Source organism: Balaenoptera acutorostrata, chromosome 4 (assembly GCF_949987535.1).
Source record: "Balaenoptera acutorostrata chromosome 4, mBalAcu1.1, whole genome shotgun sequence".
Lineage (NCBI taxonomy): Eukaryota > Metazoa > Chordata > Mammalia > Artiodactyla > Balaenopteridae > Balaenoptera > Balaenoptera acutorostrata.
In genome coordinates this window covers 59,699,492-59,726,946 of record NC_080067.1, presented here as the reverse complement: position 1 = coordinate 59,726,946, position 27,455 = coordinate 59,699,492, and the positions used below count along the sequence as shown (strand labels likewise).

Sequence of the window (27,455 nt, the reverse complement as noted above, 5' to 3'; positions counted from 1 at the left end):
AGAAAACTGAATTAATTCTGGCTAAATTCTTAACCAACATTCCCTACTTTCTTTCCAGTTTTCTGACTTGTGTTTTAGTTCAGAATTTATATTTGTCTCACTAAGAATCAAACACAGAAATTCTAATGATCCTCTGTTAAAAAATATCCAAATATACTTTTGCTCAAAATACTGCTCAAAATATGTTGGTATGCATATACACACCATTTGGGGCTCATAACACACACAGTTTTACAAACTTCTCACAGTAGTACATGGTCATAATCTTTAAAATGGAATAGATGGCAGAGAGTTAGCACTTGAAATTTGTTCAGTTTGTTCAAGGTTCTATCATGTATTCCTTTGTTTAGAAAATGTTCTTAAATTAACTCTTGCTTTAAAACACACCTCCCAGACACTGTCTCCTTAACTGAAGACTCTTCATTTTGACAACTTTTTACTTCTTTTTATGCCTCTTTAAGCTTGAAAGTTTGGAACATATTTTCAACCATACCATGGAAATAATTTGCTGTAGTGAGTACCTCATAGCCGCAAGGTCACACCCATTGAATAGTGACACCTTTTAGAACCCAGGTTAGGCGAACACCTAGCTGATACTGCCAAAGATCCTATAATAATTGGTTCAATCTTAAGTTTTCTTAACGACTCGTATTATTAGATTACAGACTGAAGGCATTTGAGCAGGCTTATTCAAGAATACTTATCTGTCCTACACCAGGACTTTCTATAGTTTGGCATACCTAAAGTTTAGGGTCTAGACTTTAGTCATTTTCATTTCCAAGGTCTTTAGATCTTAAATCAACACAGGCAGATGTGTCCACTCAGGGTCTATGACTTCCTTTCTAGGTCAAATTCTAGCTACCCTGAGCTCTAGAATCTCAGAATTCCCTGCTCAGATGGCCCCAGATCTGCTTCCAGTCATTGGGCAGCCCTCTTCTTCAGGTCCATTACCTTCAGGGAAGACTGTGCTTCCAGTGCATGACCATAGGCCCAGGGAGTAAGTGAGGAACAGATGTTTATGGTGGCTACGGATTGTGCTTAAAAGTGTAGACCAAGGATCAAGGGTCAGGGGCTGGGGACCAATTCTTCCTCAGTCATCACATTTTGCCACAGGATTCTCAGGAGTCTAAGAACATTAAATTCAAAACTTCCTTCCTCATAACTTTAAACATGTATTTGTCAGATCATGAGGAAAGAGCATTTTTATTTAAGAGTTTTTTTTAGTTTGAGTTGTAACATTTAAATATTTAGTGTTTAGCCATATGGTATAATGGCCTCTGTTTATATTACTGCCTCATAGTGTTAGGGGAAAACCAGGCTTCACCTTTAAGCAAATTAAAGACATCCAGTCAATTGAAACACAATTTCAGAGTCAACTAAAAAATTAAAAATAAAGAAAATGGGGAGGGGGCAAAAAGAGTGGAAGCAGAAGATTATATAGAAAAGGCAAGGGATGAAAAAAGAAGGAAAGGATATGAAGAGAAAGACCATATGTGTAGGAAAAGGTGGAAGAAGCCAGACTAAAATGGAGAGAGAAGTTGAGAAAAGAGGTGAGAGAATGAATAGAACATACAGAATAGGAGTTTAGAAGAGAGGGAGGAGCTGTAGATAGAAGCAACCAGCCGGGTGTAGGGAGAATTAAGTCTGTACTTTCTCTTCTTAACTCCTTCAGTCAAGTACCGTATCCCGCTAAGTTTCTATCTCCTTGTACTACAGAGGAATGGATTAAACCACCTAGGTTCAATGAACAGTGTTGCTCTGAAGGTCAGTGAATCTACGAGTGCTTCTTTTCCATCAGTCCATCAGAGAGAGTCGGGCCAGGCACATCTCTGGACCCACCACACTTAGGGACCATCCTCTCACCAAAGAGGCCTCTGATTTCACTGTGACCACTTTGATTATCCAAAGTCACCCCTGAACTGGTGGGAGTCTGCAAACCAGTGACTGTCAATGGAGCAACCATTCCTAACCTGGGCCGTATGGCCACTGCATGAAGATGTGCCCTGAATTTAACCTCAATGTTCTGCCATGATCCATGTCCTAATCTGATTTTATTGTTTCAAAGACTAGATCTCAGCAATATTAACATGAAATTTTTTAAAATTCAACTTTCATATATATACATACACATATATGTGTGTGTATATGTATATATATATATCTGAGTCATACATTAGAAGTTATCTCTAAACATGGAGTATGTGTAAAATTTCTAATGTTCTGATAAGAATTACCAGTAAATAAAAATAAAGTGACAAGATACTAATTTAAAGAAAAACTGAAAATGACCATGTGCATAAAGCTACAGTTTATTTTTCCTACTTTCGCCCACTTATTAATACCACAGAAACACTACACTATTGAGATTTAAAATGTTCTTCACTGATATGAGAAAATTGGGTCAGAATAATTTCAATGCTAACGCTATTGACAAGAGACTGTAGCAATGAGAATACTGATAAATACTTTGTTCTCTTTCAGAATTCTTTCCATTCATTTACAATCACAGGGACAGAAGCATCATGAAAGGAGACTGAAGACAACTGAAAGCTCTCTTGAGACTAATATAAAAGCCAGAACTTTCATGAGGAAGCAATAGCAAACTGTATAAGCTAAGTAGCATTGGCTTCAATGCATGTTTTTATATTTTAACATTTATGAGACTTCAAGGCCACTGTTGTATCCTTCCTTGTAGTTTCTATAGAAACATTTGCTTATTTAAAAAACAAAACTGTAACCTTCTGTGTGAAACACTCTAAGCTGTAAAACAGATAGAGAAGACCTGCAATTCCAGATGCAAATAAAATAGTATGAAGAAGTTGTGGAGAGAATGGAGAAGGAAATTCATTCATGGCCATAGTCACCATCCACAGCTATGTGAGCTCTAGATATGCCATTTCCTTCTGAAGTTTATAGTTAGAGCATATGGGTACCAATACTGCTCTTAATATTTTAATTATTCATTTAAAAAATTCATCTAATTAGTCTCCAAAATAGTTTTAGATGTCAAAATATTCTACTTAAAGAAATGTGGCATTATCATTGAAATTAGGAGAGACAAAATTGTCCATCCCCTCATCTTCCAAAATTACCTTGGAAATAAAATTAGGAAACAGGGGATGGAATAAATACAACATATTAAAGCTACGGGCCTTCACATTAAATGGACAGTTAAAATATCATATTACAAAGGAAAAAACAGATGAACAAAACCATTTTCAATTTTTATTTTTAAAATTTAGGAAACTAAATACTCAGGTTTAGAGCAGTTCGGTGTTATCAGATTTTTCCTCTAATGCTTTTTAATCCATTTACCTATATTTGTTTGAAATGTAAACTTTGGATAGCTTACAGTCTAATTTTAGTCTCTGTTTTGTAAAAGAATATATAGGGGCTTCCCCGGGCTTCCCCGGTGGTGCAGTGGTTGGGGGTCTGCCTGCTAATGCAGGGCACACGGGTTCGGGCCCTGGTCTGGGAAGATCCCACATGCCGCGGAGCAGCTCGACCCGTGAGCCACAGCTGCTGAGCCTGCGCGTCTGGAGCCTGTGCTCCGCAGCAAGAGAGGCCGCAATGGTGAGAGGCCCGCGCACCGCGATGAGGAGTGGCCCCCACTTGCCGCAACTGGAGAAAGCCCTAGCACAGAAACGAAGACCCAGCACAGCCAAAAATAAATAAATAAATTAATTAATTAATTAATTTAAAAAAAAAAGAATATATAAACTACTATAAGTGAACATTAATATCAGTTTTGTCATTACATATAAATTATGACTCATTTTAAATTCAGTTAAGAAATATTACCCACTTCCAGTTGTTACCTAACTTTGAGAGTCATCAAAGCTGAAATGTTTAGAACCTTTGCAAAGGAAACTATGAAAATAGGAATTAAGGACCATTGCATTCCACTGCATTCTGAATGCAGTGGGAGATGGAAAGCATTTTAGAACTAATTCATTTTATCTCAAAAACCTTGAGAAATAGTGCAAGAGTAGGGAAAAGAGCCCAGAAATCTGTTGCTAGAGTGCCAGGTTTGAATCCTAATTCCATCACTTGATAGATGTGTGATGCTGGCCAAGTTACTTGACCACTTTGTGCCTCAGTTTCATCTTTAATGAAAGTAGTAATACTAGTACCTTCCTTATAAGTGCTAGTTATAAGTACAAGGATTAAATTAAATGAATAAGTTTAAAGGATTTAGAACAAAACAATGTGTACCACAAATGTTACATGAATATTTGTTAAACATGATTTTCCTTGATACTACTCTGCCTCTATCTGTTGACATCATTTCACTCTATGTAAGAGCCCTCTTAGCCAATATGATTTGTCCCACTGATTAGAAGGTTAATATCTAGAAGCTGATTCAAATAAGTAACCAGTAAAACAAACCAAAACACTACACATGTAAAATATTACATGTTAATTGAAAACCTGTGCATGCATGTTTATTGGCCAATATTTTCATGTAAAGCCAAGGCCTTTTCTCTGAATACTGATCTGTTGAATAAAGTTCTATGATTTCTTTCTTGTCATATATTATCTACATTTCATGCTGCCTTTTATTTAAAGTGGAATTATTAAAGACATTTTTGAAGTATGCTGAGTGCAGAATGTGTTTAGATGACTACAATTTTCCCCAACTTTGAAAGTTGCCTGGACCATTTCACATCAATTCTTTATTAGCAACTCACCTTTTAAAGTGTTATTGCTACAGGTTTCTAAGAAGTTATTTTTTTCATACTCATGATTCATAATTTTATGTAACAATTAAATTACCTAGTTACTAAAAACAAACACAAAGGGCATATATAGGTCTGAGAATAGAGCTGACTCCAGGCAAACGTACCATTGAAACAGAGAGAACAGAGTGTGCAAAAATTCAGGAAGGATCTCATTACAATGAGCTTCAAGACTTAAGCATTAATCATTATGTTTTAAGGGAATGAAAATTGTCAATGAATCCCACAAATTGGTTAAGTGGAAGTCATTTAAGACAGTGTCTACTGTACTGACTTATTTGATTGTTTATATGTCTGAGTCCCAATCTAGACTGTGGCCACTGTGATCTTTTGAATTATCCAGTTGAGTCTTAAGAGTTTCTCCATTCTTTGTCTTTTCAATATTTGTCTCATATTTCAATTTCTTGTGTTTACTCCTCAGGCTCTTGGAAGCATACTGCAACTTTAGTAGCACTCCCTCTGTGACAGGCATTTCATACATTGTACAGTCAAAGCTTTTCAAGTCTGCTCTATAACGGTTGATTTGTTGATTGGGGTTTAACCTTCCCTTCTAAAAGAAGGATTCCAGGGAACAGAATCCTTTGTAGAGTCACAGTTTATGAGAGTGTTATATTCCCTACTTCATGCTGTTTGCCAGGTGAATGGGATGGTAATACTCAAAGATGACCAAAAAAGGTAAACACAGGTTATATAGAATCACAGTTCAAAATCCTTGTAACAGGGACTTCCCTGGTGGCGCAGTGGTTAAGAATCCACCTGCCAATGCAGGGGACACGGGTTCGAGCCCTGGTCCAGGAAGATCCCACATGCTGCAGAGCAACTAAGCCTGTGAGCCACAACTACTGAGCCGGCACTCTAGAGTCCGCGAGCCACAACTACTGAAACCCGTTCGCCTGGAGCCCGTGCGCCACAAAAAGAGAAGCCACTGCAGTGAGAAGCCCGCCCACTGCAGTGAAGTGTGGCCCCCACTCGTCGCAACTAGAGAAAGCCCAAACGTGGCAACGAAGACCCAACGCGGCAACGAAGACCCAACGCAGCCAAAAATAAACAAATAAAATAAATAAATTAAAAAAAAATCCTTGTAACGGCAAAGTTAAACAGCTAGTCAGATATTATAAAGGATAAAGCACAGTCATCCCTCAGTATCCGTGGACACCCCCATGGATACCAAAATTCATGGATGTTCAAGTCCCTTATATAAAATGACGTAGTAGAGTTTGACCCTCCATACCTGCAGGTTCTGCATGCGGACACGGAGGGGCCTACTGTAGAACAGTTTAACCAAGGCCATTTCCCCAAATCAGTATTTCTTCAAATGTGGTCCAGAGACCTACAAGTGTCCCTGAGACCAAATCTATTTTCATAGTAATAGTAACATTACATGGCTTTTTCACTCTCATTTTCTACATTCATAAGTGTATAGGGTACAGAAAGTCCATTAATAGGGTTTCAGATTCCATACTGGAACTAACCTTTAGGAAACTAATACTTGCCATTTCAGTATAGTATCAAAGAAAAATGTCTGTCATTATATGAAAAGACTATTAGACCATATTTCATTCACATATTTCCACCAAAACAACACGTTACAACAGATTAAATGCAGAAACAGATATGAGAACCCAGCTACCAAGTATTAAGTCACATTAAAGAGACTGGCAAAATGTAAAATAGTGCACTCTTCTCATTTATGTTTTCTTGTCTTGGGAAATGTAATATATTTTATAAAAATAAGTTATTTATATTAATTTATAACAAGTATATTACTGATATTTTTAAAGAATTAATAAATACTATATATATTTCTTCAGTTTTAACTTCTAATATGGTAAATATTTGCACATATTACTCACATAAACAAAAAGCTCTTTTCTTTGGAGTGCTCAGTAGTACTGAAAGAGTGCAAATGGGTTTTTAGAACAAAATGTTTGAAACCTTTACTCTAAAAGAAGCAGGTCTGATCTGAAAATAACCATACCATATATTCTGTTCTGACATTTTCCTTTTCCTAAAATAACTTACAAAGAAAAGGAATGAGCTAGAGAGAACACTGAAGACCCCCTCTCCATCCTGTTTCCAGCTGGCACATTTTGAAGTAGAAGAGGTAAAATCTCATTTCTAAATGACATTAATTAGTTGTATAGCTATCGGTATAAAACAAATTCTATCAGATACTACAAAACATCAGTACAGCTTATGCATAGTTACACAAACTATTTGGTCTCAAGTCAAGAGATTTTAATTGACTTTTGAACTCCTATTATCTGTTAACATAACAATGACAGTGACTAATTTCCCAACAGAAAATGTAATGACAGAATGATCTCTAATTTAAGTAAGGTGAGTTTTTCTTCAACTTAGTAGAATAAAACAAAGAATCAACATGTAAACTATGAGTTACTTTGCTCCAAAATATGTTTATGTGTATTGTATCTGCACAAATTATCATTTTTATCCCATAAAATTACCTTAAAGTTCACACACATACACACTCTCATGCTGCTGTCTATCAGTTTAAGAATCAGAATTGATATCAAACTCATCTAACTTAAAAAGAATTAATAAGAGTTTCAAAATACCTAGGCTACTTGGTTTTCGTTTTCTGGGTTACCAAAGGGCATTAAAACAATTATGCAAAAACCCCTGCTATATAAAAGCTATCATACCCTTTTATCTCATTATCATTTAAATGTTAAATGCTCCATTATAGAGGTAAATTGGGTTTAAAAAGGAATTTTTAAAGCAGAAGAGCAAAAAATATAAGGTTAAACAGAGTGAAAAATCAGAGCTTCAAACTGTAATATAAAGCTTACTAGGGCAAGGATTGATCTTTTGATATACTAAGAAAGCCAGACCCTCTGACATGCCCTATATAGAGTAAATATACTGATCTGGAACAAAAATTATGTGAAACAGCTGTTAAGTGACAGAAGAAATGTGCATTGGACCACCAGCTTGTCATAAATATTGCACTCTTAATCAGAAAGCATCTGTCTTTTCATTTCCTTTTCAGCAATCTCTGCATTGTATTTAATCTGCACAGAATGCTTCTCCTAACAGGTGCAACAATGTTTACAAATTAAAAACCTTATTTAAATGAAGTTTACAACTAGAGACGTTTCAATTAACAAGGCAATATCTTATGAGAAGGAATAATTCTAACATTTGGCAAACCCATAGATTGCTTTACATTTGTGAAATTTAACTATTGGAAAATTAGAGTATAGATGCCAAAAAAGCTAAAGATGAAAGGTGCCTCAAGCAATCTATGCAATATACAGGCATCCAGAGAAACTACAGGGAGAAATTGCTGGTGGGAATGTGGATAGTATGAAATATTGAGAATAGATATTGTAAAATGTCATATTTCATCAAAAAATAATTTTAGAACTAATAATATCCCATATGTCCATAAAAAGTGGTGTCTACGGCACTAGTCTACTTTCCTACAGGTAATTTTTCTCTTATTATCATTATTTACTTGTTGAAATTGAGTGTAAAAGATTTATAATCAATCTTGCTGGATTAAAAAAACTGTCAGAAATTCTAATCATCTAAATAAATTTTAAATGGATAGTTTCTTCAAAAATATGAGTATAAATTAGCACACTTAGAATGCATATACAATTTTTAAAGTGAAAGGACTACAAAATTATCGACTTTAACTTTTTTACTCAAAATTAGTGCAAAGATAATGCACTCACTTCCTACAGGGGCCGAACAGGTAACAGAGGTGATACAAGTCTGGTGAAACATGTGGCCCATTAGGTTGATCAATCATTCATTTCCCAATTTTTGATAGAAAGAGGTATTGAAGAAATATTCTTCTTAATATTGTAATCATAATGCACAATCTAGCCAATTGTTTCCATGGAAAAAAGGAATCCATTTCTCCCAAAAATTCAAGTTTTCAATAAAGCACAGAACAAACAAAAGGTATTCGTGGACTGGATCTGGCCCTAGGGCTTCCAATTTATGAACTTTAGTGTAATAGTTGAGAACATGGGCTTACTGTTAAAGAGATCTAAGGTCAACTTCTATCTTGGCCATTTATTAGCTTTATGACCTTGGATCAGCTACTTGATTTTAAGCTACATTTCATCCTCAGAAGAAAAAAAAAAAAGTGTTAATAATAAAAGGGGGATATCATAAATATTGAATGAGATGAGGTAATATAAAATATTTGCTAATATAAAAATTTTAGCAAAGCAAGCACTCAATAAGTGGTAGATATTACATACTATACATATAGTATATTATGCAATACATAAATATAATATATATTTTAAATTTAATTGCAGGGGAAAAGCTCTAACTTCCTTACCTGCTTTTACTAATTGACACAGGATAAATATCCTTTATATCATGGGTAAAGCCTTTCAATGTTTATAATTCCTCTTAATAACTGTATACAAATATCTATTATAGGTTAACACAGAAAGCAAAGGTCACTATCTGTTCTTTGGAGAATTTACCGTACAAAATTATCTCATCTCAAGCATTCACATTTTGTAAGGGACAAATCCATTAAAAAAATTTTCCACACTAAAGCAATATAAACAAGGTCATTAGTTATAAAGCATAGAAGATTCTCTTTTAATTGCTTTTTTGGAGACAAATACAGTAGAAAATGATTTTGATGATGGGAGTTAGACATTCTGTATATAATTTGAAAAACTGATTAGCTTCTTCAGACTAAGCCAGTTCTAGTGGATAAACTTTAGCCTGAGGAGTTTCACATTATATTAGTACCTTCTGAGAAAATCACTGGGACCTGTTTCCAAATCTTCTTCCATTAACACCTCAGATCGTCCAGCTGATCCTCATCAAATCCCACCTCCTCAGCCTTAGAAGCTTGTTTTTCTTAACGATTAACAAGCTCCTCCCTCCCACTAATGTCTTCTTATTGAAAAAGTTTAGAAATTCTCCCTAATATGTAAATCAGATAATAATAATTGTGATGATAGTTATAGTTACTGGAGGCCTTATTATATGCTTAATGTTAGCCAAGCCCTTTATATGCATAATCTCATTTAATCCTTACCATGGCTCTCTAGATTCCATAAGTATACCAAGTTCCCCTCATCTATAAAACAATTCTGAAAGAAGTTAAATCACTTGTCTAGTACTTGAGTTCAGAGTCAAGTCTAGTCCCATACCTAAGGCTATACTATATTGCCTCTCTAAATTCTTGGCTTAAACTCAACCAAAATGAATTAAACAAGTATTGGATAAAAGTTTTCATTCAGTGTGTTAACATGACAGGAACTGGACGGGCTGGGATGAGGGGGGAATGATAAAACGATGTTAGAAGATTCAAGCAGGAAAATTAAAAGTGAGTTAATTTCTTAATACATCAGTTTCATTATATGTAGTGGTCTTGGTAAGAGAAAAGATACCTCTATACATGTACCCCGTTTTCAAACAGCAATAGCATATGAAAATTCAATTTTAAAAAATAGATAAATCACAGTGATTACTTTTGCATTACCCAAGAATTCATCTCATTACAGTAGGAGTCACCCAGAGTTTCTCCATCTGTGAATTTAAGTTGTTAGTGATCATTTGTGTCTACTGAGGGAGTAAGGGGTGAGGGTAGAGGGCTACAGAGAAACCTAAAGGTCACTTTTGCTAAAAGCTATCAGACATTAAGATATTGCATATCTGACATTGATAAAAATATAATTTAAACACAACTTTCCAGGAACGTCTATAATTTGAAAAACAAGGAAGGCTTTACTCTATTTTCCAGCCACTATTTTGTTAATGAAATAGTTACATCAAGAAGGCCACCGCAGAGGCTTTCAAATAGCTCCCAATAATGCATGCGCAATTTGTAAAAGAAGGAAGTCTTTCAGCAGGTTTGGATCTACAGAGAAACAGTTTCCTGTGACATAACTCTGAGAAAGATTAAAAGGCTTAATGTCCAACAGAAGAATGAACATACTTAATTAAGGTGAATCAGGCCTCTGTGATATTCTTTGGGAAAAAATTTCATATTCTCACACACAAAAAAAGTAGCACCTTTTTAGGCAAGCAAACTATTGACAAAATTTGGGAAGCTAATCCACAAGACTCACATTAACATACAGCACATGAAATGCACTTTCCCTTGGGCAAGGAGAGGAGAATCTATTGCACATGTCATCTGTTTCTGTGAATTCTGAAGATTACAATTATGTTTTGATGTTAATCCAACAACTGCACATTTCTTGCTGAGAAGCACACTGAAAATGTGAGTGACAGTATAAATCTTTTTAAATTGAATTCAACACTATTGAAAAGAGCTGATGTTTTCAAATATTCTTACAAAGCCTCTGAACAACAAGAATAACTTTCTAAATGAAGCAGCTTCTTATAGTAACCTATTGGGTAAGAAAGACAAAAAGCCAGGATAAAATAAAATGCTGCATGTCTGCTATATACATTGTGTGTGTTTTGCATTTTTGGAAACACTCACCTCTAATGCTTTGATGTCCTCATAAGTAAACCTCACAGTGGGAACTCCAAGATGGTTGATGAAGTAATCGGCATCATCTTGCATCTGTACAGAACTGATATTTGTTTCTGGGCACTGACCTCTTCTGGAACAGTTGAAATTATTTTTCTGAAAAACATAATTTAAATTGTTAGCACACACTATGCTTCTTAGGTTATCCCTAAATCAATGCTACTCAAAACGTGGTCCACAGTTCAGCAGCATCAATGGCACCCAGGAACTTATTCGAAACATGAAATGTAAATGCTTAGTCTCCACCCATGTCCTCCCAAATGGGAACCTTTGGGGATGGAGCCCAGAAATCTGTGTAGCAACATTCCTCTACTGTGCTCATGCTTACTGAAGAGTGACTAGCACTGGACTAAATCAAGCTTTTCTTGTTGTTGTTGCTTAAAAAGCATTTTTATCATACATTTATTATGATCTGTAATGACTCGTTAAAAGAGAATGTTGAGTCCCTCAAAAGGTTTAGTTTTGTCTTTTTTTTAAAGTTTTCCCACAAATTTAAAGGACAGCTTGGTAAGATATAATTCTATTCTAAAAATGTTTTTTGGACAACCACAGAAAAGAATTTCTCAATTGCCTCATCAAATCATATCCCCACATGTGTTAAGAGTATATGCCAAATACCATGGGCCAAAGAGAACCACAAAGCTAAGTGCAACCTCTAGGGAAATAAACGGTGATAGACTATTATTTCTTAAACTAAGAGTTGTCTAGCATGCAAAACAAATGACCGTAGCTTTACAAAAATAAATCAAAGCATAATTAAAAAATCATAACCAGTAAAATAACTGTTCCTATAACTATTATTGATTTAAAATGTCTTCATTAGTAAAATTTCCAAAAATCTAGACTCTTTCTGTGATGCTGTTGTCTCAAGTATGAAATGTGGAAGAATGCCAATCTCCTCAGCAGGAATCATGAGGGAAGTGAGACAATAGTGTGAGAACATCACATCCAAAATCGGGCAAAACATATGTATTCAATGTATGTTTGCCATTGAATCAAGACATTGACTCTTCAACCCCTTCCCATGCTTCTTTGGCATGATATAATTTCAAAAACACTTTTAAATATAATCCATCAAAAGATTTGGAAATATGAATTGTAATATTCAGAAAGTGAGTTTTTCCAACTTTTTTCAACTACAGTGCTAGATCTTTCAAACATATAATAATGTTTCATTACCCATCCATTTTTTTGAGGTCCTAACAGAAAGATATCTGCAACAAATTTAAAATCAATTAAAATGGAAAGTCTGTGTAAGTGTTTATAATCTAGGCATGGTTTCAGCTTCATGTTATTTGCAAATATCTTGGGTAATTAAGCACTTTGGAAATAGAAAGTAAAAAGAGTGTTCTAGCACACAGTCTAACCAGCAACCTAATGCTTTTTATGGTGAGCCCCAGAAATTTTCTTCTTTTGAAAGCCTAATCTTCTGAAAAGACAGTTAATCCCTTTTCATTCCCTCATATACTCCTGGGGCAAAGACTCCTGGAGCAAAGATTCCTGGAGGTTTTATATCAACTGGGATAGTTTGGGGAGGGTCTTGATTATTCCCAAAGAAGAGCTACCCTTAAGTACTAGATCACAAAAAGCAAAGAGACTACATTGTGTAAGAAGTCCCAAGTATTTTTGAGAGATCCAGTTGAAATCAGTTTTGAAAACTGGTAACTTTGAAGGTATTTGTTGAGCCAGAATAAACTTTTTTCTAATTGAATTTGATTGCACTGAGCAGGCAAGACATTCACCAGTGTCCCATCACTAGTGTCTCATGCTCAGCCTGCCTCACTCATTCAAATGTACTCAATGGTGGCTGGAGGCATTTGAATTTGTGAAACCTAGGCTGTTGCATTCTTGTATGTTATTAATGAGGCTTTGGTGGAATCTAGTATTTTCTCAGATGCTTAAAAAATAAATTTTAATTTTATTGGCTAAGTGGTCTACTTCCCCTTTACTGCAGCAACATCTATGTCTTTTTGAGATAGCATATGTACCCTACTCATCATCAATGAAAATATAGATTTGGTTTTAATTTCATTTCATATACACAATTCTTACATCCACTGTAAATATCAGCCATGTTCCTTAGATAGAAAATTTTTCTCAACAGAGGAATGCCATGGATCAAAAATTGACAACTCTAAATTCCATGAGTTGTCTGGAAACAAAAATTATTTAATTAAATTTTTAAAAATAATTGTGGTTTTAAATTTTGATATCACTTTTACTCAGTCATCATTGTTATATAATAGCTTCCCTCTGACAAAATATTAATTTCCCATATGTGCAAATAATTGAAATGGCAGAAATGACCCACTCCAATCAATACTTACATTCTTTGTTTGATCTAACAGTTACACAAAGCAAAATTCTTGTTTTGCGTCAGTCTTTTACTGGCCCCAGGCATTCTTTCCAGAGACAGTACAGATTCTCTAGTCTCTCTGTTCTTTCCATGGCTAATCCCATTGTATAGCTTTAATATTTTCATTGCATTCCATTTTCCAGGCAAATCAAAAGGGTAACATCCAGCCTCCAGAATCACATTTCTTAAAATACTTCTACATTCCTTCCCCTACTCTGGTTTGCTTTACTTTACCCATTTATTGAAAAGTCTACCTTTTCCCTAAAGGTTTGTATTGCCACCTCCGTCATACTTAAACTCCTTTGTAAACCAACTCTAAGATGGCAACAGGCTGAGCATTACCTAGAATTGTTTTAAAATTATATTTTGACGGTTAAGATCTCTTAAACCACATCTATGGTGCTAACATAGACTATTTACAAAGGGAAGACAGAGTACAGAACAATAGGGTTGCGTGGCCCAAGGTGTAGCTCGACTCTACAGCTTGGGGCACTGGGATATTGAGTCTCCTGTCAGAGTTAAGCCCAAATGAAGAGTAAAAGCTTCAAGAAAGCCAATCCAAGATTGGAGGATCAGGGGTGACACAGAGTTCCCTAAGGAGCCTTTCTGGGGCTTGTTCCTTACCTACTGACTTTCCCTGTAAAGTCTTGTGGAGGACTTCTCTTGCCAGCCCACAACATTTCTCCTCTCCGTGTCTCTCTCTGTCCCTCCCACCACCTTGTTTTCTACCGTCTACTCTCCTGTGATTTAATCAGTGATGAGGGGCAGAAGTACAGGACCCTCAACCCTATGTTTATTTTGTCCTTTTGTTCCTAACTAGTATCAGAGTAAAATAGGATAAAAAAAGAACCCAATTTTCAGATTGATTTTTTGTCCCCAAGTTATTTCATCTGGGGATCTCCCTTAAAAGGAGAACATTCCTGGCACACAAACCCTATCCTCTAAATCTTTTTTATTATTCACTACTTTAAAATCTAGGCCAAATTTACAGACCTGAAGTGATCCTAAATCTGCCTTCTATCTTAATGTGACTTGTTTTCCCTCACAGCACTGCAGTGGATTGTAATGGATCCATATCAGGTAATAGATTCTGATCTACTCAACCTCTGAAACACTAATATCTGAAAGGGAAGTAGAAAGAAAAGTTATTTCCTTCATTTTTCTAGAAGTTAGCCACCATGGGGGAGAGAAGGTTGATAACAAATTTGTGCAGGTCAATCAATTTTTAGAATTTATTTGCAAGGCTGAGTAAATTCGAATTAAGTATTTCATCCAAGGAGTTCAAAATGTTCCACAATTAATGTTTGACAACAAACATTTTTATTCCAGTTTATAAAATAAGCAAGTTCAGGCAAAGACCATGATTATGTCACTTGTTTAATCTCCTACCACTAGTCTGTTGAAGACCTGAAATGAAATCACTATCTCAGTCTTAAAGGGGTATGCTCTTTGCAAGTACACTTTTAAGCTGAAAGGCAAAACCTCATAGTAAATTATTAAAAAAGTGAAATATAAAGACATTAAGTCAACATTTGTATTAGTTGAATAGCAATACCAAGATACATTGACAGGTTTCTAAAGTATTTTAAAATCTGTTTAATAATTCAAACATTTTATTTCTCCCACATTCTGCTTTCCTTTGCTTACATATTCACTCTACATACATAAGAAATCTAAGGTGATTCCTTATTCAAACAGCAAGAAAAGCATAACATTCAAAATGAAAGTACCACATTCTACATATTATAATAAGATTAAGTCACTTTATCTTCATTTCAGTATTATTTTGTAACTTCAGTTGTGTAGAAACAACTTATCTTCCAGATGTTCCCAGTGTAATAATGTTCACATTGTGATAATGATGCCTATGGTATTTTAAAAATGATTTCTTATTATAGGCACTGGGATGGTTAGTTTTATGTGTCAACTTGTCTAGGCCACAAGATGCCCAGATATTTACTCAGTATTATTCTGGGTATATCTGTGAGTATGTTTTTGGATGCGATTTTTATTTGAATTGGTAGACTGGCTAAAGCAGATTGCCCTCCCTAATGTGGATGGGCCTTAATTCAATCAATTTAAGGTTTAAATAGAACAAAGGGCAGACTTTCCCACCAGTAAGGGAGAACTCCTCCTCCCTGACTGCCTTGAGCTGGGACATGGGTCTTTTCCTTCTTTGTATTCAGCTGAAACGTCAGTTCTCCTTGGGTCTCAAGCCTGCTGGCATTTGGGCTGGAACTTATACCAGCAGCTCTCCTGGGTCTCTAGCTGGCCAACTGCAGATCTTGGGACCCTGGAGAACTCTGACTAACATGGACACTCTTAGATGGTAGATCACCTATTTGAATAAGAAATTTTAATCAGAACTAGTGAAAAATTAAACTTTAATGGTAGAGTTTAATGGTAGAGTTTTTTGGTGGTTGTTTGATCAACTGGATGTAGTTTCACACGATTTTGTTACATTTTTAATGTTCAGAATTTATAAACATGATCCCAGGCAATGTGAACATGTAAACAGGTGAGGAATCATAGAGAAATTACTACATTTTGAAACTACAAAGAACCTAAAAATCCCAAAGGCCCAGGGTGATTAACCTGAGCTCCACATAAAAAATTTAGGAGATCTGTGAACCTGGTGGACCAAAAAAAAAAGCATTTTTATTTTTACTCAATTCTAACTGAAATTTAACCTTTCATTCAAATGTGAAGAGGCCATAAACCCAATAGTATTAGCATTATCTGTAACTTGTGACCAAATGAAATGAGGCATCTTCATATCACATTTCAGTTGTTGGATAAACTCACCACTAATTTGAAAAGAAGAAAGTTATGAGATACATTGCTGGATTTGGGTATTTAATGTGTTTAATTTTTTTAAGTTTATATATTACTAAAATGCAAATTTGTATTCTTTCATATTTAGCTAATTGAACTTTGATATAATTGTTTTCTTTTGTCATCCTGTGTATTTTAATTTAAGCATTTTAAAACATTATTTCTGAGAATGGGTCTATATAGGGTTAACCAGCCTGTCAAAGAGTTCCACAGGGGCGACCTCTCCTTGCAAAACAGTTTTATTTTACAAATTAGAAAACTGAGGCCTCAAATCAATACAACAAGGATTTGATCCCGGTTCTTTTCACTCCAAATGCAATGCTTTTTCCTCTCTACCATGCTTATACATGCAGCATACAGACCACATTAACGCAGGTGAACATCCTAATCTTAAATGTGTTCTTCCTGGGATTCTAGTTTTGTTTTGTTTTTAAGTCATATTAAATTACTGGATATGGTTGTAACAAACTGTATATCTGTGGCATCTCTTCAGTGCTTGTATTATGTGTTCTTCATTTACTTGGTTTGTATTTTTATGCCAGTGTGTCAAGTTGCTATCTAGTACGTACTTCTTAGTAACGAATTGCAGATCTCCTCTAACAATCTTTGAGAGGAAACAGGAAGTTATGTCTACCAACTTTCTTTAATATTTTAAACTAGAAACTTAATTTATCCTTAACACCAGCATCTGATATTGAGTTCCTTATACATAAAATATACTTTCAAAATGGTAAAAATATTTTAAAAAATCAATAAATATCTCGCAATGGCTTTTTAAAAGACTAAATTGAGTAGGGGAAAAAAAAAGTTTTTATCTTGAAGTGGCAATTTTCAACCCATAAAATGGGACTTCTAAAATCTCCAGTATCTCAAGGTTTCTGCAAAGTTTTAACAACCAGCTCACAGGGTGTTAACAAAGTATTCTCAGCCTTAAACAGTGAAGAATTGTTATTCCTCTGGTATATACAAGTAGAACTGGCAAACTGAAAAACACACTAATTCTCATTTCATTCTGTTAATTTTTAAAACTGTAATCTTGTTATCGAATGTAGAAAAATATAACTTTATATGTGAAATAATTCAAACTGTATTTAAAATATATTTATGAACTAATGAATGTTTTAAAGATCACTCTGTAAAGGTGCAAATGGAGAAGAATAAAGACATTTGCCCTTGTTTTTACTGTAACTTCTAACTCATATTCTCCCCCACCCCAAACTCTCTTTCTTTTCTCCTTCCACTTCCCTGACCAACATCAACTCCCTGACCAAGAGGCACATGATGGCAGAAGACCTATTTCTTTTTTATTTCTCTCCACTTAAGGCTTTGTGTAACAATAAAAACTGGTGTGTTATTTTAGAACTATAAAAGTATTCACATTTCAACCACTCTGTTGGGTTTAAACAAAAATCTCAACTAATAAAATAGTATCCACTATATGCTATCTTATACCACAATACATTCCAGATGAACCCTTCTTTTAAGTGTAAAACTCTGAATCATAAAAGTATGGAGGAAACAGTAGAAGATAATTTTAATAAACTTAGAGTACAAAAGACAAACTCAGAAGACAAAAAAGATTGATTAGTCCAACTACATGAAATTATGGCTTTTCTGCTTGACAAAAATTACCATAAACAAGAACAATCGAAAACCTGGGGGAAAAGAGTCAATGAATATGAACTGACATTTCACAGAAAAAAAAAATTATAAATGTTTTTTATACATAAAAGACATATAAAGTGTCCTTTATATTTACTTTACAAAAAACTTTGGCAACTTTGATTATAGATTGCATTGTAAAGGATGTGGGAATTCCAGTGCCTCATATATTGCTGAAGAAAAAAATTAGGACAAATTTTATGAAGGTTAAATAAATGATATTCTATTTATTCAATGGAATAATACGCTGTCTCTAAAAAAAAAACAATGAAGGTATTTTTGCAAATGGAGAAAAACAATCTCTTAGATATAATTTTACATTTTTAATGTAAAAGATTAAAAGATTGTATAAGATGTTGTCATTTGTGTTTAAAAACAAAAGTAACATTAAAAAAGTATATGTATGTGCTCTAATCCAGCTGGCCCTCTATATCTGTGGATGTACTATGCCATTTCATATACGGGACTTGAACATCCTCAGAGTTTGGTATGGGACGGGGATGGGGAGTTGTCATGGAACGAATCCCTGCAGATACTGAGGGACAACTACATACGCAAATACTATTTGCCTCTGGGGAGAGGTACTGGTGGGAGAAACAGGCTTAGGAGAAAGACTTTTCATTGTCTACTTGTTTACTATTTTTGAACTTTAAATCTGTGACTGAATCACCTGCCCCTCTCCCCTAAATTACATGTTCCAAATCCCCTCTGAACTATACGTTCTATGTTCCCAATTCTGAGATTCCCTTGATTGTAAGGAATAGTAGCAATTTAAGTTTTTCTTAAATATTAGGAAAGAAATAAACCATCTAACAGCTATCTCACAGTTTCAGAAATGTTAACATTTTATAAAATGTCCACAAGTAGAAAGATGGGGTATTTAGAGTTGTATTGCTGACAACCTTTTAATATAAGAAGGTCAATTTAGTATCATCAAAAATGTATGTGGTATTGGGTAGGCAACAGATGAAAGTAACTGCCACTTTAGTTGATTAGGGAAGAAAAAGTTCTCATATAGAGGATTTGGGAATGGATACAACAGCATGAGACCCTTGCTGGTGTAGGGGGTTACTAAAATAGGCATCCCAAATTACCAGGAGGGAATAGAAAGCCAAAAGACAGTGGGGAAAACTAGGAAAAAAACTCCATTCATTTAGTAATCATGATTTCCTTAAGGACCATTCTTATTTACATGGTTTGTGTGTGTTTATATTTTCTAGACAAGTATCAAATTATTATCAAAATATGCAAAGATGGACCACCTCACTTACTACAAGGAGACATTTACATAAGGATTTATCATTTACAAACAGACGTCATATTATAGTGCAACCCTGTGAGGGGGGTGAAACAAGTATTATTATCCCATTTTGCAGACTAAAAGCTTTGCTATCCTCTAGAGATGTAAGGATAGCAAATGGAATGACAGGTAGGAATTTCTAACTTAGATTGTTATGCTGTTGCCTCCCTCCCCCACCTACCCCAATCCCTGGTTCAATGACTTCCTGCTCTCCCAGCTTAACTAAGGAAATAAGTAAGGAGTTCCTCAATTTGTACAGAAAGAGCCGGTAGACTGCTGACTAATCAACTAAATTAAAATTCTTTCAGTTTAAGAGAAACAGCGACAAAAATAATTTACCAGCTAAAAAAACTCCACAGATCCCTTTGGCACTTCTGTAATAGGTTTGCTGTTGGTCATCGCAATTACTAAACCTATTTCTTCATGAAATGCACACTGTATATAGAGTGACAACCCCAGAGCCCTTTCAAAAATGGTACTCTGATTATATCTAAATGAAACCATGAGCAGATTGAAAAGATAAAGCAGAAACATCCAAATTGTCCTTTGGTCAACACATTGGCTGAAAGCACACTTCCCCTGGGTACATTTTCTATAGGACCTTTAATGACCAAAAGGTTCAAGATATAAATTTTACGTCTCACTGAATGATAACAATTCTGGCTTCACAGTGCTGTTCCATGTTGAGGAATTGGCTGACATAACATAACTTCAGCTATTATTCCACCAGCCTTCTTGAGGTTTGTCTTAAATAGCTTCTCTTAGTCTCACAGGCAATGCAATTTTAAATAATCCAGTGTCAGCATTTTAATGATATATTCCAGCTGCCAGGCATTAAAAAAATTAACTGAAAAACCTAACTGGTTTTCAATTCAACATTAACTGTCTCAGACTGCAAATACTTTTAATGAAAATTTAGTAACTTCCCTCAAAAAAAAAAATCAGACACTTCAAAAAAGGTACATGCAAAAGGAAGGAAACATTGGAGTTACTCTGCATATATTTAGCATCATTCAGTAGACAGCAGAAGAAAGTTTGCTGTCCTCTCTATGACCAGGGTTATGGGAAGGCTGTAAATCAGGAGGGTGCTCTCAGGTTTTTTTTAAAGGTAATTCATTTAATTTTAGGAGGGCACAGGGAGAAAAAGCTGAAAAATTCAGACTTGGCAAGCAGGAGGGCAAAAGGATATAGATGGCAAACCATCACGTATTACCATTTCAAGCAAGTTAAGTGCTGAGAGTGAGAAGTTAGGTAGAGGAAATAACACCATCAGCGGTACTATGTCTGATTCTGACAGATGACAGCATCATGGCATAACCTTAAAGCCCTGGGCCAAAATAACTGCTAGCCTAGGGACAGTTTTGCTAGAATAAGTTCATCAGAGCTTTGTAGCCACCGTTGTGTCTAAGGAGCACTGTGCTTAGGATACTCAGACACTACACATGACTCTCACCCCCATTCCAATCCCCACATGTTAAGTTTCTTTGCACCAGACCTAGGCCCATTATTTTGGTCAGCATGTACCAGGAAGTCTCACATGTCTATCACTTGTTTTAACTTAATTTTCCTTTGTGTGAAAGCACAGAGTTCTAAACACTGGACTGCCAGGGAATTCCCCACTTAATTCTCAATTCTTTAACCCCAATGCTGTGATTCCAAAGACATCAGCTTTCAAAATTCACGTTGGAAATCCCCTCTTCCCCACATCTGGAACTAAAAGCACTTTAAAATAGAGACTACTTTTATATGAGACTGTGTATTGGATTTGACATTTTGCAGGTAGACACAAAAAGCACACAAATGACCATTTAGCATACCCTCCTGCCATCTGCCACCATGACATCTCACTTGGATGTGGAATAGGTACGTCAAACTTAACTCAGCAAAGATTAAGTTCTACATTATGCTAAATGAAATAAGCTGGTAACAAAAAGACAAATACTGTAGGATTCCACTTACATGAATGCTATGGACTATATTGGGTCCCCCCCCCTCCCAAATTCATATGTTGAAGTCCTAACCTCAAATGTGACTGTATTTGGAGATAGGGCCCATGAGGAAGTAACAAAGGTTAAATGAGGTCATAAGGGTGGGGCCCTAATCTGATAGGGCTGGTGACCTTAAAAGAAGAGAAAGAAACACCAGAACTTTCTCCACCATGTGAGGACACAGCAAGAAGGTGGTTGTCTGCAAGATAGGAAGAGAGCTCTCACCAGGAACCAGCACCTTGACCCTGGACTTTTCAGCTTCCAGAATTATGAGAAGTAAATGTTGGTTGTTTAAACCACCCAGATGGGACTTGCCTGGCGGTCTAATGGTTGAGACTCCAGGCTTCCACTGCAGGGGGCATGGGTTCAACCCCTGGTTGGGGAACTAAGATCCTGCAATCCTGCATACCATGCACACTGAGCAGCCAAAAAACAAAAACAAAAACAAAAAACCCCCAAAAACAAACAAACAAAAACAATTTAAAAAATAAATAAAACCACCCAGTCTATGGTGTTTTGTTATAGCTGCCCAACCAGATTAATACAATCAAGCATCTAGAGTAGTCGAATTCATAGAGACAGAAAATAGAATGATGGTTGCCAGGGACTAGGGGGAGGAGGAAACTGGGGACTGGTTTAATGGGTATAGAGTTTCAGTTTTGCAGAGTAAAAAGTTCTGGAGATTCATTGCACAACAATGTGAATATACATAACACTACTGAACTGTACACTTAAGAATAATTAAGGTGGTAAATGTTATGTGTAGTGTATCTTACTATAAATAAAATTTTGATAAAAAATAAATCAAAGAAAAAAAGTATTGATATCTTCTCTCAAATCAGCTCTTTTCTCAGTGTTCCTTAGATCCAAATATGGTCCCAACATTCACCCAGTTCCTCACACCAAATTTTTATAGTCATTCTGTACTATTCACTTTCTTTTGCCCCTTACTTGTAACTTAGTGTTTCTCAAACTGTAGCATTCAAATATCACCTGAGGGCTTGTTACAACACAGGTTGCTGGGCTCCGTCCCCAGACATACGATTCAGTCAGTCTGAGGTAGAGCTCAAGAAACAAGTACATAGAGCCTAATGTTCATAGCAGCACTACTTACAATAGCCAAGACACAGAAGCAAACTAAGTGTCTATTGACAGATGAATGGATAAAGAAGATGTATATATAAACCTAGCATGACATGAATAATTAGGCAAGGTGGTGCTCCTCTTTCAAATAATATTAAGAATGATTAGTTTTCATCTCTCAGGGTTGTCTACAAGACACATGCTAATAAGTAATCACAAAGAATTGCAAAAAGAGGTTAGCAAATAATGTAATAATTTGCACCCACTACTATCTGAAAGAGAGGTAGGGGTTTTCAACTATAGACACTACTAGCTAGAAGTTTCTTTTCTGATAACTGAACCCTGTGGTGGATAGACAAATTACTAAGAGGATCACTTTGTCAATAAAGTTTGGATTTCTGTTTCAAATACATTCAGTTAAATAGCAATGTATTTCTTTGTTCTGACATTGAACAATAACTTAAAATAAGTTCCAAAAAAAAAAAAAAAAAACACTTCAGGACTCACCAATAGATAGGGTCTTGGCTCACAGGAGCTAGAGCTGGAAAGTGTTTGAAAGCCCCTTGCCCTAAAGTGACTGGCTTTAAGCCAAATTGTGCTGCTCCCCAGGCCCTGAGGAAAATCTGCAAAAGACTTTCTTGGATGTGCATCACTAAGATTCAGGCTGCTCTCCAAGTCTGAAAGCACCACGGTGTGTTCTATTTAGACCGAGATAGCAGATTTAGCATAAGGTAAATAACAACTGATAGCACATAAATTGTATAAGTTTAAGCTAAGTCGTATTTTTTTTTAAATTTATTTTTATTTATTTATGGCTGTGTTAGGTCTTCGTTTCTGTGTGAGGGCTTTCTCTAGTTGTGGCAAGCGGGGGCCACTCTTCATCGCGGTGCGCGGGCCTCTCACTATCGCGGCCTCTCTTGTTGCGGAGCACAGGCTCCAGATGCGCAGGCTCAGTAGTTGCGGCTCACGGGCCCAGTTGCTCCACGGCATGTGGGATCTTCCCAGACCAGGGCTCGAACCCGTGTCCCCTGCATTGGCAGGCAGATTCTCAACCACTGCGCCACCAGGGAAGCCCTAAGTCGTATTTTATATAGTTGTGTTTGTTAGTTAATTTCTTACTTTAAGTAATAGTGTTTTACTCTTATGCTAAATATGTAATATATGTAATCATTTGGGGGGTTTTGCTTATTTAATTAACAGGATTTGAGTCAGTAAGCCTACAATAAATTGTGTGCTCCTATACCACCAATGTAAACAATTTAATACCAGCCTTTTAGAAAGTCATTCAGCAGGATGTATTAAGTGCTTGAAAATAAAATTCCTGTTCTTTGATCCAGTTACCTTATTTCTGAGAACCTATAGCATATAACCAATCTAACAGAAGAGGAAAATTATTTACATAAAGATATTTACCATGTCATTACTTATACTATAATGTTATTTTTTGAATGTATTAAATATTATAAGTAGGGAATGAATATTAAAAGTAACCTAAATACCCCAAAAGATAAGTACTTAAATTACAACTCATCATATATCATCTAGCCATTAAACATAATCATCATAAAGGCTAGCAGCATGAAAAATGCTTTTGAAAACACAATATTGCTAGACTAATCTCTAAAAATATAAAACCTACCATGATCCTCCATCTTAGTTTCAACTTTCCAAAGGCTTCCCATTGCACTCAAAATAAAACCCAAACACTGAGCCTGGTTTGGAAAACCCAACCTGATATCTGGCTCCTGACTACTTCCTCACTCTCCTCTAGTACTGCACTCTCCCTCCCTCACCCACTAACATCACACACTAAGGATTACTTGATTCCACCATATGGAATACTTGCCCCCTGGTCTTTTCTTGGCCAGCTCCTTCAGGTCTTAATTTTTTTTTTTTTTTAATTTTTATTGGAGCATAGTTGATTTACAATGTTGTGTTAATTTTAGGTGTACAGTAAAGTGAATAAGTTTTACATATACATATATCCACTCTTATTTAGATTCTTTTCCCATACAGGTCATTACAGAATATTGAGTAGAGTTCTCTGTGCTATACAGTAGGTACTTATTAGTTATCTATTTTATATATGGTAGAGTGTATATGTCAATCCCAATCTCCCAATTTATCCCTCCTCCGCTTCCCCCTCCCACCCGGGTAACCGTAAGTTTGTTTTCTACATCTGTGACTCTATTTCTGTTTTATAAATGTCATCTCCTCCCAGAAGACCTCTTTGATTATCCAATATGAAGCAGTCAACCACTCACTCTCTATCATGTCCTGTTGTTTTAATTTTCTACATAGTACTCTTATCATGTGATAATTTCTTGTTCACCTCTTCATTAATTTGTATGTCATCAGGCTACTCCTGCTAGAATGCATACTCCGTAAGAGCCCAGATCTTGTGCAATGTGGCTGGTATATAGAAGATGCTTGATAAATATTTCTTGAATGAATGTGAGAGGTTGCAGAGTATGCCACTCCAAAATATGCTACTTTGACATAAGGATTATTTTGAGCTGAAAGTAATTGAGAGGAAGCAGACATAGGAAAAATTCTCTGCCTTCCTCCTCTCTACTAGGAAAGGCAGGATGGTTCTTAATCACCAGGGACAACCCTAGACTCTTTTCAGCCCAGACAGATGGCACTAGAGGAATCTACATAACAAACCTTGCTAAAACAACCCTTCCATTCTTTTCCGACATATATTTTCCTTTCTAATTTGCTGCCCCTAAAAGCCTAAAACCCCTTTCCTTTGTCTTGTCACTTCTGTACAAATTCATTGTCCTTTGTAAAGATGCTATATAAACCCAAGTTCTAACCACCTCTTTGAGTTACTCATCACTGAGTTCTCTTGTATGTGCAAATGCACACATTAATAAATTTTGTTTGTTTTTCTTTTGTTAATCTGTCTTTTGTCCAGTCTAATTTGCAGGGCCCCAGTCAGGGGATATAGGAGAGTAGAAGAAAAGCTGATTTCCCACCACCCCCAATACAAATGAATCAATCAATACTAATATTTTTTTTAAATAAAAACATCCTTTAAAAGAAAAATTAGATATATTTAATGAGGACTGTGGAAATCTTTAAATGAATACATAATGGGCCTAGTTTTTAGGCTATAATATCAGCTACCACTACTACCTGAGAACAGCTTTTGTCATTAAAATATAAAGGATTCCCAAGGAAATGAATCATATTTTAGAGTTTTTCTTTTTGGCCATGCTGCACGGTATGTGGGATCTTATTTCCCTGACTAGGGATCGAACACTTGCCCCCTGCAGTGGAAGCATAGAGTCTTAACCACTGGACTGCCAGGGAAGTCCAGAGTTTTGCTTTTTGAAACAAATAAAATTTTACAATGTCAAACATTTACAAAAACCTAAAGCAACATATAATTAAGAAATAAACTATTAGTTCACTATGTAAGTATAACAGCTATACAGAGAAAGAAAAGATTCATGTGGGATATAGCTCTTTGGAAAGATTTCATGGAGAAGACACAACTCAAGGACAGACAGAAGTATTTGGACTCAGGGAAAATAAAAAGGATCCCAGAAACATTTGGGAGAAAATTTTTCAAGGAACTTTGAAATATTTTCATGAAATATTTTCATCCCTTATGACTTGCTTTTTTAGAACATCCTAAACCTAAATTATCCTAATTTCAATCATGTTGCTTAGAGCCAAGATAATACAGGACTGCAAGGAAATTCACATATATACACACACACACACACACATATATATACATATATATATATATATGTATATATATATATATATTCTGAGAATAAAGATCTTTATATATATATATATACAGATTTATTCATTTTGGAAGTTTGAAAAGCTCCAACTGATATGTAATTGGTCAGGAGATATCCAGAATTTATATAGATTCTTTTTAGGCTTTAAGCATATTTATTCAGCATCTGTTACATTAAATAACAGTGATTTTGATATTTCTATTTACTTTCTGGGGCCTTGATAAGCATAGCAAATACAAACTGAACTATCAGCATAAATGGAAGATAATTATTCAGATATAAACATGGATATTTCACAAACTGCCAAGACTTCTTTCCGCACACTGCTTTGAAAGGCAAGAAAGTAAAAGGAAAGCTTACATTTTTAAGAGTAGATTTAATTTGGTGCCATTTAATTCAGACCATAAAAGTTTTAAAAATGATAAAATATATAACAAATAAAACCAATTTGTCACCAGCAGTATCTTTAAAGTGCACCTACTTAAAATTAAATAAGATTATATTGAACTCTATTCCCCACTGAATCAAGCAATTAATTCCAGGAATTTCTGACATACCATTAGTATATATTTGAATCCCCAGCTGTGAAAAATGATACAATGCATTATATTCATCAGTGTATGTTTCTAAATTTAAAAAGTGGAATAAAAACAAGACATAAGCAAAGAGGAAATTTTAATATGTTGTGTAAAGCGTGCTTCACATCTTGTTATAATTTTATTAAATATTTAGCTGTTAATATAGCACTATAAGACTGTATGGCAAGAGCACACATATTAATAGAACATTTCGTTAACAACTTATAAAAAAGAAACATGCAGATTTTGACAAGCACATAATATGGTAAATTTCAGCAATATGAAAGTTAAGCTATATATTTCAACATAAAATGAATGTTCAACATTTTAAAATAGCAGTAGTGGGAATAAAGTCATTTAATAGGCAGAATTGCCCCTAGTCATTTGCAAATTACTGAAAATTTGCATGTAAAATTTAATAGTCTATTTTCTTTTTCACTAGAGGGCTTATTGAAGAGAGGAGAAAAGAGCAAATATGAAGAAATTATGCATTAGTGAGTATATTGTTCTTCTAGAAACTTCAGATAAAGGAATGACAACACTTTTACCCTGTTGCATTCCCAATGGAATTCATATTTCTACCTAATAAACATTTTCTTAACAATCATTCTGATGCTTGCTTTTGCATTACAACTACGA

At 35.3% G+C, this 27,455-nt stretch overlaps 1 protein-coding gene across 1 annotated transcript in view; it reads right to left on the bottom strand.

The window, feature by feature from the left end:
* Positions 1–27,455, bottom strand: part of NAALADL2 (N-acetylated alpha-linked acidic dipeptidase like 2) — a 1,059,167-nt gene that overhangs the window by 267,018 nt on the left and 764,694 nt on the right. Inside the window, exon 10 of the mRNA XM_057545762.1 lies at positions 11,200–11,346. Coding sequence (XP_057401745.1) covers positions 11,200–11,346 — 147 coding nt within the window. The remainder of the gene's footprint in view (positions 1–11,199; positions 11,347–27,455) is intronic.